Here is a 14,165-nt window from a genome sequence, read left to right as displayed (position 1 = left end):
ACCCACAAAGAAGGTCCCTGGATTAAAGTACTAAATTGAACTTGATCTTTTAATGAAGGCCCTCTTATCTTTTCTGTTTTTCTTCTAATGAATTAAGACCAACTACTTCTAGAATAGTAACATTCTCTGGTTTTCTCTACAGTGGTGTTTTAATAAAGATTCTTCCTGTTGCAAGTCATCTTCACTGGTTCTGGTTGTCAATTTTTTGCATTTTAAATATACTCCCCAAAGGGAGGTGAATTTTGTTTTTAATTTTTCCTACTTAGTTCAGTGGTCTTCACAAGTTAGGTGTAAGTTTAATAGCCAAATTAGTAACCAGTTTCACATCTCTATAAAATTTTAAATCTTCCTTCCTTCAATAATACTTTTGAGCACACATTAAGTGTTAGTGATGAGAATGAAACAGTAAAATTTAGTCTCTAAGTGCAGTACACTCATAGAGTAGAAATAAAGAATTGAAGAATCAGAAACATCCTAAAAAGAAAGAAAGAAAGAAAAATCCCATAAATGGTAGTATTTGAAGGTTAAGGGAAAAGAGAGAGATGTGGACTAGATGACTAGATAGAGTGGTGGGAAATTCAACAATATTAGGCCACAAAACAAATTTAAGAAAACTGAAATCATATCAAATATTATTTTCTGACCACAATGGTATGAAACTAGAAATGAATCACAGAACGAAAATTGAAAAACTATGTAGTAATTAAGCAACACACTTCTGAACACCCAATGAATCACAGAAGAAATCAAAAGGTAAATCAAAATGATCTTGAATCAAATGAAAATAGAATAATTCTAAATGTATGGGGTACAACAAACACTAAGGGAGAACTTTATTGTTGTAACCGTGGACATTAAGAAGAGAAATTCCAGGGCCTCCCTCGTGACTAGGGGTTAAGTCTCAGCGCTATCAGAGACTGCCTGAGTTCAATCCCCAACCAGAGAGCTAATCCACATGGCACAGCAGACCTCTCCTATCTCACCCGCGGCTCCCCTCAGCAGTGTATCTTGGTAGATCTGCCTGTTCTGCTCCCCACACTGTCTTTGGTGAATCCTCTCACCCTCTACCCCCCACACCTCTGGCCTACAGCCCAGCTCTTCTATGCCTAAGAATAAAAAAAAGAAGAGAGATTCCAAATAAGTAACCTAACTTTACACTTCAAAGTACTAGAAAATTAAAAGCAAACTAAGTCCAATGTTAGCAGAAGAAAGGAAATAATAAAGATAAGGACAGAAGTAAACAGGCACTAGGAAAATCTTAAAGAAGATCAACAAAACAGTTGATTTTGGGGGGAAAAAAACATAAAATTGACAAATCCTTGGCCAGACTAACCAGGAAAAAAAAAAATAACAAGAACTCAAATAAATAAAGTTATAGGGTGAAAGAGGAGATGTTACAACTGATGCCAGAACTACAAAGGATGGTAGATGATACTAGAATATTTATATGTCAACATATTTGAGAAACTAGAAAAAATGGCTTATTTTCTAAAAACATGTAGCCTACTGAGACTGAATCCCGAAGAAATAAAAAATCTGAACAGACCAATAATGAGTGAGGAGATTTAATCAGTAATCAAAAACTACTCAACAAAGAAAAGCCCAGGACCAGGTAGTTTCTCTGGTGAATTCTACTACTTAAAGTAATGCCATTCTTTCTCAAACTACAAAAAATATATATCTATATGAATAAGAGGGAACATTCTCAAATTCATTTTAGAAGGCCATCATTATTCTGCTATCAAAGCCACAGACATTTCAAGAAAAGAAAATTACAGACCAATATACAGAGATGCAAAAATTGTAACAAAATTCTAGCAAATCAAATTCAATGACACTTTTTTTAAAAGCATCATACCCCATGATGAAATGGGATTTATTCCTGGGGTGCAAGAATGATTTGACATACACAAATCAACAGATGTGATACACCACATTAACAGAAGGAAGGATTAAAATAATCATTATCTCAATAGATGCAGAAAAACATAAGATACAATTTAATACCCTTTCATGTTAAAAATGCTTGACAAACTCAGTATAGAAGGAATGGACCTCAACACAAAAATACCATACATGACAATCCCACAGTTAATATGCAGGTGGTAAAAGTCCAAAAATTATCTTCTATCTCAGGAACAAGAAGAGAATGTCCACTCTTGCTACTTTTATTCAGTGTTATACTGGAAGTCCTAGTCAGAACAACTACACAACAAAAAGAAACTAAAGAAACAAATAAAAAAAATTATTTTACAGAAGACATCTTACATATAAAAAACCCTAATGATATCACACAAAAAAAACATTAGAACTAATCAACAAATTCAGCAAGGCTGCAGGATATGAAGTTAACATTAAAAAATTAATTGGAGTTCTATACACTGATAATAAATTATTCAAAAGGGAAATTAAAAAATCAATTCCATTTACAATAGCATCGGAAAGAATAAAATATTTAGGAGTAAATTTAACCAAGAAGGTGAGAGACTGGATATCCACAACTGAAAAAAAGAAATAGGACCCTATAGTATACACAAAAATCAATTTAAAATGGATTAAAGATCTAGACATAAGACATAAAACTCCTCAAAAAAAACACAGGGCAAAGCTTCACTGCATTGGTCTTGGCAATGATTTCTTGCATTTGACACTAAACGCAACAGATCACAAATACAAAAATATACCCAGGACTTGTCACATAATTTCCAGGAAAGAATCAATAACAGTGATAACCAGCACTTACCATGTGGCAGATTCTATTCTCAGCATCATTTAATCCTCACAATAATCCTACGAGGTAGGTACTACTATCATTCTTTTTTTATAGATAAGGATATCAAGGCAGAGAGTGGTTGAGTAATTTGTTGGAGGTCACACAACTAATAATTAGAGTTGCGGGAGTGCTAACCCAGGCAGTCAGGCACCCTGTCCGTTTAATAACAACCTAATACCATGCTCATGTTTCTACCTTCCTGACAGCGAGAGAAGGAATTAAAAAAAAAAAACACCTAAATGCTATACATTCTAACTCCAGTCAGTCTCAGATTAAAAGAATATTCAGTCTTCTTCCCAACCAAACCAGGGAAGTCATTTTGCAGAAGGAATTAGCACAACGGAACTTGAGTCTCACAAAAAAAAGTAGGAATCTAGGAACAAAACAAACTTCATTCATGTTCAAGGAAAACATTTTCTAAAGTTGGCTAACAAAAATACAGAATGTGCATTTTAAACAACAGCAAAAGATATCCAAGCACATGTGAAATAATCTCTACATTTATGAGGGAAAAAATAATGTAAGATCATTACAACAAGATAGCATAATGAAAAACAATCCTGAGACAAGCAGACTGTATTCCCACTTAGAATTTAATTCAATTCAATTGTTTTGAGTACCTACAACAAGCTCATTATGTAATGGATGTTGTATTATCTCATAGATTCTCAAGAAATGATAATATATGTGGTTTCTCACCATGAATAAAACATCATTCTCAGGGAAGAAAAATATAGATAGACATGGTCTAGAGGGTCTAGAGGGATTCTGTTATCCTCAACTTTCAGCCAGCACAAAGGCATACCTTAACTTTTTTAGTAAGTATTGGTTTAGAGGAAATCTGTGATTAAGAAAATTCAAAAGCTGTGTCCTCCTAAGTAGTCAACACTGTTTCGAGAAGGAGCTAAGTATCCAAGTCCTGCTGTGATATAAAAATGCTTTGTGATCTGTGTTACCACTTATATCAGAGCAAACTCATCTCCAAAATGGCTCTAATAATATATGCTAAACTTATTTCACAAAAGATTATAAGGTAATTAGTATTTATAAAACATCTAGAGATAGGCAGATAATCTTAATAATACTTTACCACCTCATAATGTATCTTACCCAAGAAACTGAAGACTCTTACATGCTAACAACATGTTACATGCTAACAACAACTGTTTTTCTTGATTAATTCATGGGAAACATCAACAAAAGATGACATGTTGACCAGGTCACACAAAACCATTAACAAGTCTCTGAACAGGAGCTGACTCTTTAAACTTAGGACACATTGTTCTAAGCATGAGTCAATGGTCTGAATTACAGTTTTGTATTAATCATCTTAAAATATTTTTGTCCAAAAATTCCTGCATTCTGGGCCAACAGATAGTTCATATCTTTTAAAGGGAACAATAATATTGGATGGGTTTTAAAGTGTTCAATACCCACAACACTGGGAAATCTCAGTGAGAAAAAAATTATTCTTTCAAAGCTATCTAGACCCATATCAGTTAATCAATCAATTTGTACCATTATAAATGATAGAGACTGACCCTGTCTGACACTTCCATTTTATTATAATAATTTAAATAATTAACATTTACAATATGTTTGTGCCCTTCAGACTGTTTTATAGTCATTCATTATTGGCTTAACATTCATATGAGTCTGTTCACCATGATTATTTTCATTTACCCAGCAGGGAAATAAGGCACCATCAGACAGGATAACTTCCCTTTGGCATCAAGGCAATGAATGAAAAGTATTTACCTGTGACAACTAATCTCCTATTCAGAGTACCATAATTATAGGTTTTCTAGGTAGTGATGAAAACCCTCTTCTTAATAGATCTCTTACTCCCCATTCATCAATATGAAGCTCACTTCTCAAAATAATTCATAATACCTTAAAAATAAAGTGAAGCTACAAGGCAATAACGAGTATTTTTTAGGTAGATAAAAGAAGGAACTGGAGACTTAGAAGTTAGTTGAATGGACATTTTGTTCCTAAACCATGAAATCTCAATGGAAATAATTTTCAGTGCTATATATTCATTCACTTTACCCAAATTGATAAGCAAAGCACTGTAGACTACTATTATTCAATTTTCAATTAAGACAATTAAAGAACTCCCACTACCAAAAGATTGCTATGTATTGAGTATCTGATTTTAATGAGAAATAAACAGTCTCTAAAACACGACTAATAAAAACACCCCCATACGCACTTGCAGTACAAAGGCAGTGGACATTTCTCCTTAGAATTACTAATCACAAATTCTTTGATAGGTGAGGGGGAAGGAGAGGTCAAAAAGATGTACATTTACTCATACTTAATTTTGACCTTCCAAACTATGATTTAGTTTCAGGCCACCTGGCACCCTTTTCATATCCAAAGATATCCGTGGGCAGCTTTCCACCTTCAGACTGGACAGTAGTAAAAATCACCCAATTATGAAAAACAACAATTAAGACGCTAGTAATATTTTATTACAGATCATCCTAATTAAGACCAGAATGACCTAGTGAATCCTATAAAAGGCCAATGGAGCAGATTCCCTGGATGGTGTGCTTTGGTCCGCTCAGTTCTCTGAGAAAGGTCACTCCACGGTGCTCTGGACATGTCTTTCCGACTTTCTAGCGGGTGCAGGCGGGCGAGCTCACGCGCTAGTCCTGGCCGGCTGCCTGGTGGAGGAACAGGCATCACCGCTGGGAATGGATGCAGTGGGTCGGGCGCAGGCGGTAGCTTTCCCGGTAGTCTGGCAAGCCTTTCATCTGGAACGGGTTTCTGTAATAGCGGTGGAGGCTTGGGAAGTGGCACCTGCGTTGGTTTCCTTGGAAATGAACACGGCCTGCTCTCCGGGAATGAGAAGATGACCATGCAGAACCTCAACGACCGCCTGGCGTCCTACCTGGACCACGTGCGCACTCTGGAAGAAGCAAACGCCGATCTTGAGCAGAAAATCAAGGGTTGGTATGAGAAATACGGACCTGGTTCTTCCCGAGGAGTCGATCATGATTATAGTAGATATTTTTCAGTCATTGAAGATCTTAAAAGCCAGGTAAGAAATATGGATGTTCATACTTTTTAAAATAATTGATTCTTTTCATTGTAGTAACAGTGGGTTTTCCCCATCCGGCAGCACCACCCTAGGGTCGGGGCCACCAGATCACCCTAGTCCACCACCAGAGTCTATGGTGCTCTCTTCCCTCTTTGTTCATGCCCTCCCCGGTCCCTCCCCACTTTGGGTGCTTCAGTTCTATGCTTTTTGCTACAGACTTAGAGTGGGCCAAACCTGAAAACATAAAATGTGCTCAGCAAACTTACACGATCTAGAACTTGCTCACTCTATATCCCCACTGCTCAGGGCAGCGCTTGGCAAACAAATTTACATTATTAATGAATGAAAGGGGAATTGTCTCAAAATAGATATTGCTTTGTTGATCTCCTATTTAGCTCATACTGTTTGATCAAGAGTAATCAAAGTATCCATGACTGTGAAATTGTCTACTTTGGCTCTTAATTGCCGGTCATTTATTATCTGAAAAAAACCCAGATGCCTTTACTATTATAAATAATGCTTAAATGGGCCTCCCCAGTGGCGCAGCGGTTGAGCGCTGGATTGCGAAGCTGTCCTCAGCCTCTGCAGCACTGGTTTGATTCCTGGCTGCTCCCCGGCCACCGAAGGAGGGTCCCACATGGTGCGCAGACCTCTCCTGCCGCCAGCTGCTCCCCTCAGCAGTGTACTTCGGTCCTTCTGCCTGCTCTGCTCCTCAATCTGGCTCTGGTGAATTACCTCCCGCACTTCTGACTGTACCCAGTGCTTGTATAAATAAATAAATAAATAAATCTTTTTTTAAAAATAATAATAATGCTAAAATAAATGTTTGGTTGGTTAAGAATATGAGAATCATACTTAAATCCTGACTTTTGGTACTTAACATTTTGCACAATCTACCCTGTTTAGATTATTTCTATGACTGCCTGTAATGCCAGCATTGTTCTACAGAACGACAATGCCAGACTGACAGCTGATGACTTCAGGCTGAAGTAGGTGAAAATAAAGTAATGAATCACAGTAAAGGTAAAAATGCTGCAGTAAAGAACATAGCCTTTGCTTTAAAAACCAACATGTTTTTACAAAGTCAGACTAGATCACTGAAGAAGTTAAATATGCCCTTCTGGAAAGAGCTATCATAATATTTAAACACTATTCTTACTCAACTGCTAAGCATGTTAGATGACAAAAATCAACTCTGAAAAAACAACCTCTCCAAGATAATTAATATTCATGAATCAGCAAGTACCCATGAGTTGAGTTGCCATTGCTTTACTGTTGCAAGAAGCTTTAGAAGCGTGTACATCCCCTCCATCAGTATAGGAAATGTCTGGAAAAGTTGTGCTCTGTTCTCACCTCCAGTTACAGCTCTCAAGCATCTGAATTACCTTCCAGGTATGAAAATGAGCTTGCCCTGCACCAGAGCGTGGAAGTTGACATTAACAGTCTTCACAGACTGTTGGAGGAGCTGTCCCTCTGCAACACCGACCTGGAGATACAATCGGAAACCCTCAGCGAGGAATTGATGTCCCTCAAAAGCAATCACCAGGAGGTAAGGAGCCAAGTGGGGGGGGGGATCCACACAGTGACTGATTTCCTTCCCCAAGCCCACTGCTCAGAGAAGAGTGAACAGCAATCACAGCTCTCCCTTGAATATGAACACGGATCCCCTTTCCAGGAAATGCAAGTCCTGCAGTGCGCAGCCGGGGGGAACGTCAATGTGGAGGTGAATGCTGCCCCAGGAGTGGACCTCACTGCCCTGTTGAACAACATGAGGGCTGAGTATGAGCATCTGGCCGAGCAGAACCGCAGAGACGCCGAGGCCTGGTTTAACGAGAAGGTAGGGATCTGGCCCTTCACACGCCAACAGTGTATACAGTTGTCCTCAGCGGGTTACTGACTCTTCTGACAATTATGCTCCAGAGTGCTTCACTGCAGCAGCAGATCTCTGACGATGAGGGGGCAGTCGCCGCAGCCAGAAGTGAACTGATGGAACTGAAACGCAACCTACAAACCTCGGAAATCGAACTTCAGTCTGTTACTGCCGTGGTGCGTAGGAATCACCTTTGATTTGACTATGCATGTGTGTCCATAACTAAACTAAAAATATAACTACATATAAATAGATTAAATGTCAAGCATCTTGTCCATCAGCACTACTTCTGACTCATCAACTCCCAAAACTTAAAACTTTTTCCAGTGGAGAAAAAAACATTTTTTTAAACTTCGCTAATGCAGATTTTTCAATCGAAAAGATTCAGGCCACAAAGATTCTTTCCACCCTAAGAATGTTTAAAATATGAAGATGTCATGGATCTTTTACACATGTGAGCCTTACTTTGTTCTTTCAGAAACATTCCTATGAATGTTCCTTGGATGAGACCAAAAGCAATTATTGCCTTCAGCTTCAGCAAATCCAGGATCAGATTGGAGCGATGGAGGACCAACTGCAGCAGATCCGAACAGAAACAGAAGGCCAGAAGCTGGAGCACCAGCAGCTTCTTGACATCAAAATATTCTTAGAAAAGGAAATTGAAACTTACTGCAAATTAATAGATGGAGAAGAAAGGTAAATATTAACTCATGAAAAGATTAATGTTACACCAAGTAGGTTTACTCAGTATGCATGTGAGCCAACTGGTCTTTTAGGACTTCCTACCAGAAAAACCATATCCATTCTTGAGCTCAGGAATTTATTATAGCCTCCAAGTGAAATGAAAAGACACAAAATCAAATTTCAAAGTATGTAGTGTAATTGCATCTATAATAGCATAGAGAACACTTAAATGCAGAATGTTGAACAATTCCTGTTCTCCAGTCTAGGGAAAGAGTTGCTACCTGTGATTTCATGGTGAAGCACATTTCTCATAATAACACACACCTATTTTATTATTACGTCATTAGTTGTCCCACATGCACCCTGTGTTAAGTGGGTTGTTACATTTCCATTTGAAAGATGAGCAATGAAGATACAGGAAGACTTAATTGGAGAAGCACCATAGTTTGTTAGCCAAGAGCAACAGCTATGGAGGTGAAGCCCCGGCTGCCAATCACACCACTGGGTAAATTTCAGCAAAGTGTTTAGCCTCTTTAAACTCCTTATTGGGGTCCCCTTATTGATAAGATTGCAGTAACACCAAAACCACACTCTCGCCATCATGCCTCGCTGTGTGGGTAAAGTGCTCAGGACAGGGACTTACACACAAAATACACTTGGGGATCAGAGACTAATATGGAATGCTTGTTCAAGGTCATGCCATGAGTCAGTAACATGCTCCAGGGCCAACATCAGTCCTCCATAGCCTATTCTCAAAAGAGCCCAAAGGTGATTGCTCCCTCCTTCAAGCAGAGTGCTGTGACAGCACTCATTTTCCACTTCTCTTACAGTAACCTTCATGCCATGATATAAATAACTTCTTGCATGCATATACTTTATGGCCAACCATGTAAATTGCTTGTATCTGCACTCTATGTAATTTGTACAGGACTAGCCCCATGCCATCTACGTGATGGGCACTCCAGGCATATTCACTGGCCAGAAAATGGACTGAAAAGTCAGCATAAGAACCTGGAGTCCCTGGATAACCAGATGAAAGAGATCATGTCTGGGCACGAGGGAGACTCTGATGGTGAACATCACTGAATCTCCTCTTTCTCTAGATTAAAGACATGAAAAGCTTACTAAGGTCTCTTTAACAAAAGAGGAATTGAATCTTATGGAAACTACAAAACTTTTATTATCAACTTAGAGTAATTGATGAGCTCCCTAATGAAAGATTTTTTTTAAAAAATCATAATTTACCCTTCTCTTCACAGAAAAGGTAAATCTACATTCTACAAATCAAAAGGACGTGGGCCTATAAGTTCTGAAAATCAAGTCACAGGTATGGAAGATTTTTTAGTGGGTGTAACTCTTTTAAAGTCCAGCACTTGTATTAAATAAGTCACTTATTTGTAAACAAAATTAAATTGTCTCTAAATAAAGTTTCAGGACAAGTGGGTATTTAAAAGAAAACAATATTACTTGCTCCAGGCTATACTTGCCTGATAGTTATGTAGTTTTAATGTGTTTTATTTATACTTTCAAACATGCGTGGCTTGAAAAAGTGGGAAATAGAAGAAAGGTTGACCAGCACCTTGCTAAGCAGATGTCAAAGACACTATGGTATTTCATTTTACTGCCAACTTGCAAACACCATCTTTTCAAGATGGTCTTTTCAGCTTAAGAATGAGTCCTAGGGCCTCCCCTGGTGGCGCAGCGGTTGAGCGCTGGGCTGCGAAGCTGCCCGCAGCCTCTGCAGCGCCAGTTCAATCCCCAGCCACCGTGAGGGTCCCACATGGCATGACAGACCCCCCTGCCGCGCCCGCTGCTCCCCTCAGCAGTGTATTTCGTCGGTCTGCCTGTTCTGTCCCCCACTCTGGCTGTGGTGAATTCTCTCACCCTCCTGTGCTTCTGACTATACCCAGTGCTTGTACAAAAAAAAAAAAAAAAAAGAATCCTAAACTTCTTTTCCTTTTATTTTAGACTCAACAGAAGAAATCCTTGTCAAAACAGTGGTTGAAGAACTAGATCAACTTGGCAATGTCCTTTCACTGAGGGTCCACTCTGTTGAAGAAAAATCCTCCAAAATAAGCAACATCACAATGGAGCAAAGAGTGCCTTCTAAAGCACCACACTGAGATTATTTCCCAAAAAACAGTCTGCCTTTTCAAATCCCATGGGTCAAAATTACCCAAAGAAATCATTCATTTCTGTTCTTCAAAATATAAGGGATAGAATTTGTTTTCCTTCTCTTCCTTTGCTCATGTTCTTTGCATATTATCTTTCTCAGAAGTAAGACACTCTTTTCTCTCTCAAGTTTTTGTATTTTGGGGTCCTTTTTTTGCCACTTCATTAAAATTTTTTCTGTTGCAAGTTATTTTGGATAAATGAGCTTTTGAATTTCCACAGTTGATCTTTGTGGGACAGTCCTGGGAAGATGGTAAAAAAAATTAAGTGCTTCACTACACAGTCAATGTACTTCAATTAATTATAGGCTAAATTGGAAAAAACATTGGTCCTAATCTCTGGTCCCAAACATGTCTCTGATTAACTCTGCAAATGACTAGATCTCTTTGGGACTGGCCTTCTATGGATACAAAAGAAAATTATACCTGTTGATCACCAGGAAAAGAAAATTATACCTGTTGATCACCCTTTTAAAGGCTAGCTGGCGTGGGTGATCAACTAATGTTAGGTTGTTGAATCTGAATCCGGATAGCTATCTTTCCATTTGCAATACACACATCTCTCTTCTCCTACTATGGAGGTAACAACAAATTTAGAACTGCACCACTCAAGCCCAGAGAAGTTCCCAAAATTTTGTATGTCCTCATGCACACAAGATTCTGCCTGATAGCCTTACCAAATTATTTTTGGAAAGTGCAACTGGACAGAAGCAAGGTTCTAGGCTAAAAAGGTTTATTTCGTTTGGAGTGAAGGGAGATGAGGAGGTCTGCAATAACCTAGATTTACAACTTTCATGACAGGGCCTCTCAAAAGGGTTTTAACCAAATGGGATATGGACTATGCGGAATTCAAAGTGGCCCATAATATGGTCCATAAACACTGAACTACACGGTCTAAGGTTTCCTGGTCTCCTGAGATTGCATTTCCAACTCTCAACATAGTCTTGATTGCTATTGTTTCTTATTCCCACATAAAGGAGTTGAACTTAACCCAGAGTCGGTTTCTTGATATGCAAATACAGGTGAAAGCTACCTTTTTTCACTATCTTCTTATGAATGGCCCAAGACATGCAGATGGAGACCATAATTTCAATGGTGAAAAGTGAGATTGAGTTCAGTTGATATTTTCAATGGTAAGACCATTATGACAATATCTTATCTTTGTATTTTATCTCACTTTCCATGAATTAACCAATTTAATCTTCACAAAGACCGATGGAGTGGGTGTTCATTATTTTTATATTACATATAAGGACATAGAAATTCAAAGAAATTAAATAGTTTCCCCAACATTCCATAAAAGTGATGAGTGGTAGGGCCTAGATTCAGTCCAGATCTCCCTCTCCAATGCAGTGATCAGAGTCAACAGGGAGAATATCAATATAACATAGAAATTTCACCAACCACATTCCATTCTCACACTGCAATTCCATTGTGTGCGTAATCAGCATTGACAGAAGGAATAGGGCTCATTGTTATGTGAAGACATGGTCATTTCCTCTCCATCTATTACCCATCTCCAGCTCCTCTCCAGCCCCAACCTTCACTGCCCACATGTTGATCAAAGCCTGCTCACCAGGTGACTCTCTCACATAGGCGAGTTTCCCTCTTTATACTTCATTTTTGAGTAGTAGGTGCATCCAAGGTTGGAATTGGAGGACTAGTCACAATTTCAGTTCATCAAGACACTTGGATAATCAGTCATCTTATACCACGATATCATACCCCCTTTCTCTGATGACCTTCAGTACTAGACAATCTTTATTTGATAGTTTCCAGTCTTTCCAAACCAATCTGACTAACTTCCATTTTTCTGTATCCATCCTTTTCAACTTAAACAGATAAATTGTCTACATAAGACAGTTATGCTGAACATAAGTATAAACTATGGTTGTTTTTAGCAAACAATCATAGTCCTTGAAAAGAAGGCTGAAAAGTTTAAGTATTCCTCTCATTTCTAAGAAGTCAGTATTATCCAAAAACAAAAACAAAATAAAAGATTGTCACCAAGAGTTGACAAATCCAAAAAAAAATGTATTGGGCATCCTTAATTGTTAACTTCCAAACCTCATTCAGATACACCTTGGCTAGATAAAACATGTCCCAGCCATGATATTCATTTATATTATATATATAATAGGTCCATATAATTGCATCCATCTGTCCATATTTACATATATATATGAAAATGTGTATATATGTATTTTCACTTATATATAAACAAAAAGCCATAACTTCATTCCAATAATCTAATTCCATTCCGACACAGGATTTATTCTAACTTCCTCTCTTTCCATATCTGTTACTCCTTTCTCTGATCATGAGAAACCTGGCTCTCACTATCTTTAATGTAATTACTTAGTTGATCAATAGCTCATGTGTCACTGATCTGCCATTCCCCACCCCTTCCCCACCACTCACAGACTCTGAACCCCCTACACACACAAGGATGCCCTTCTGATTCCACCTGCTTAGACCTACTTAATGGTTTTTGGACTGAATCATTCAAGAAGAGAAGTGGGAAAAAGAGAGAAAGGGAGAGAAAACATCATGTCTTAATAACTGTAAGAGAATCACTCTATATCTAGTATATAGTATTCCTTGAATCAGAGAGGCCACAAGACAATAAACGCAATGAGTCCAGGGGCCTTATTTGACACATCCCCATATCCCGAGTTTTCATAACAGCAACTGGCACGTGGTGGGTGCTTCATAAATATTTGTAAAGAAGATGAATAAATGAATCAGTATGTTCACAATAGTCTCACACAATAAATGCTCGTGAAAATTTTGTCCTTAGCCAATTTCCAGGTTTCTCAAAAATTTCCAACATTTTTAGGGTGTGAAACAAATCTATGTGCTGTGTGGCCTTGTAAATAGTTTATTAATGACTTTCACCAAAGTTATGCCAAATGAAGTAGAAACAGATGAAATATTTCCTTCCAGGCTTTCTTGAAAATTTGCAGGGTCAGGAATAAGCTAATGTCCTTCCCAACTCCTGCAGTACACACCAGCAATTAGGGGGTGTGTTCCTAATTACCAAAATGGATAAGAAAAGACAACTATACCCAGACATAAGTAAGTGTCAACAAAATACAATGCATGTCAGCCAAAAAGGAAGTCAACTTCCTATTAGAAACAGTGGCAAGGGAAGGCGCGGGGGACTGTTAATGAAAAGACCAGGGAAACAATGATTACGGTTCTGTTCTCTACCTGAAAAGACCCATAGACCCAAAAGCAGAAACAATCTCAGAAACATCAAAATCCGCCTTGGCATGATAGCCCAAAACCAAGACGCCAGATTTTACTGTGTGTGGTGGATGGATGAGTTTTATCTTCCAAGGGTGGAAGTGAGGAGTGACTCACAGGCAATTTAAGAATGCAATCGGAACCTGAAGGAGCTCCACCCAGACCCATCTCTCAGATAACCAGCAACCCCAGGGCAACTGCCCTCCTACAGGAATGAGCCCAGCAAAGTTAGTTACTAATTAGAAAAAATCACCCAATTATGTTAACTTGCTGAGGCTGGCAAGCCCTGTTTTACTCTATGTAGGCAAAATTCCATCCAGAACACACTTGAGAAGTGTCTATAAAAAGGCAAAGCCTACGGTTGCAACG

The 14,165-nt window shown here is 38.4% G+C and overlaps 1 protein-coding gene across 1 annotated transcript; it reads left to right on the top strand.

Annotated features, from left to right (window-relative positions):
• Positions 1–5,381: 5,381 nt before the first annotated feature.
• KRT26 (keratin 26) lies at positions 5,382–10,499 on the top strand. Its single transcript, XM_037493273.1, has 8 exons — positions 5,382–5,822; positions 6,729–6,811; positions 7,215–7,371; positions 7,498–7,659; positions 7,743–7,868; positions 8,171–8,388; positions 9,636–9,703; positions 10,345–10,499. Exons 1-8 carry the CDS (start codon positions 5,382–5,384, stop codon positions 10,497–10,499), a joined length of 1,410 nt encoding a protein of 469 aa, XP_037349170.1.
• Positions 10,500–14,165: the final 3,666 nt, after the last annotated feature.

Source organism: Talpa occidentalis, unplaced genomic scaffold (assembly GCF_014898055.3).
Source record: "Talpa occidentalis isolate TD23 unplaced genomic scaffold, MPIMG_talOcc4v2.1 talOcc4.7, whole genome shotgun sequence".
Taxonomy (NCBI): Eukaryota; Metazoa; Chordata; class Mammalia; order Eulipotyphla; family Talpidae; genus Talpa; species Talpa occidentalis.
This window is presented reverse-complemented; position numbering and strand designations above follow the sequence as displayed.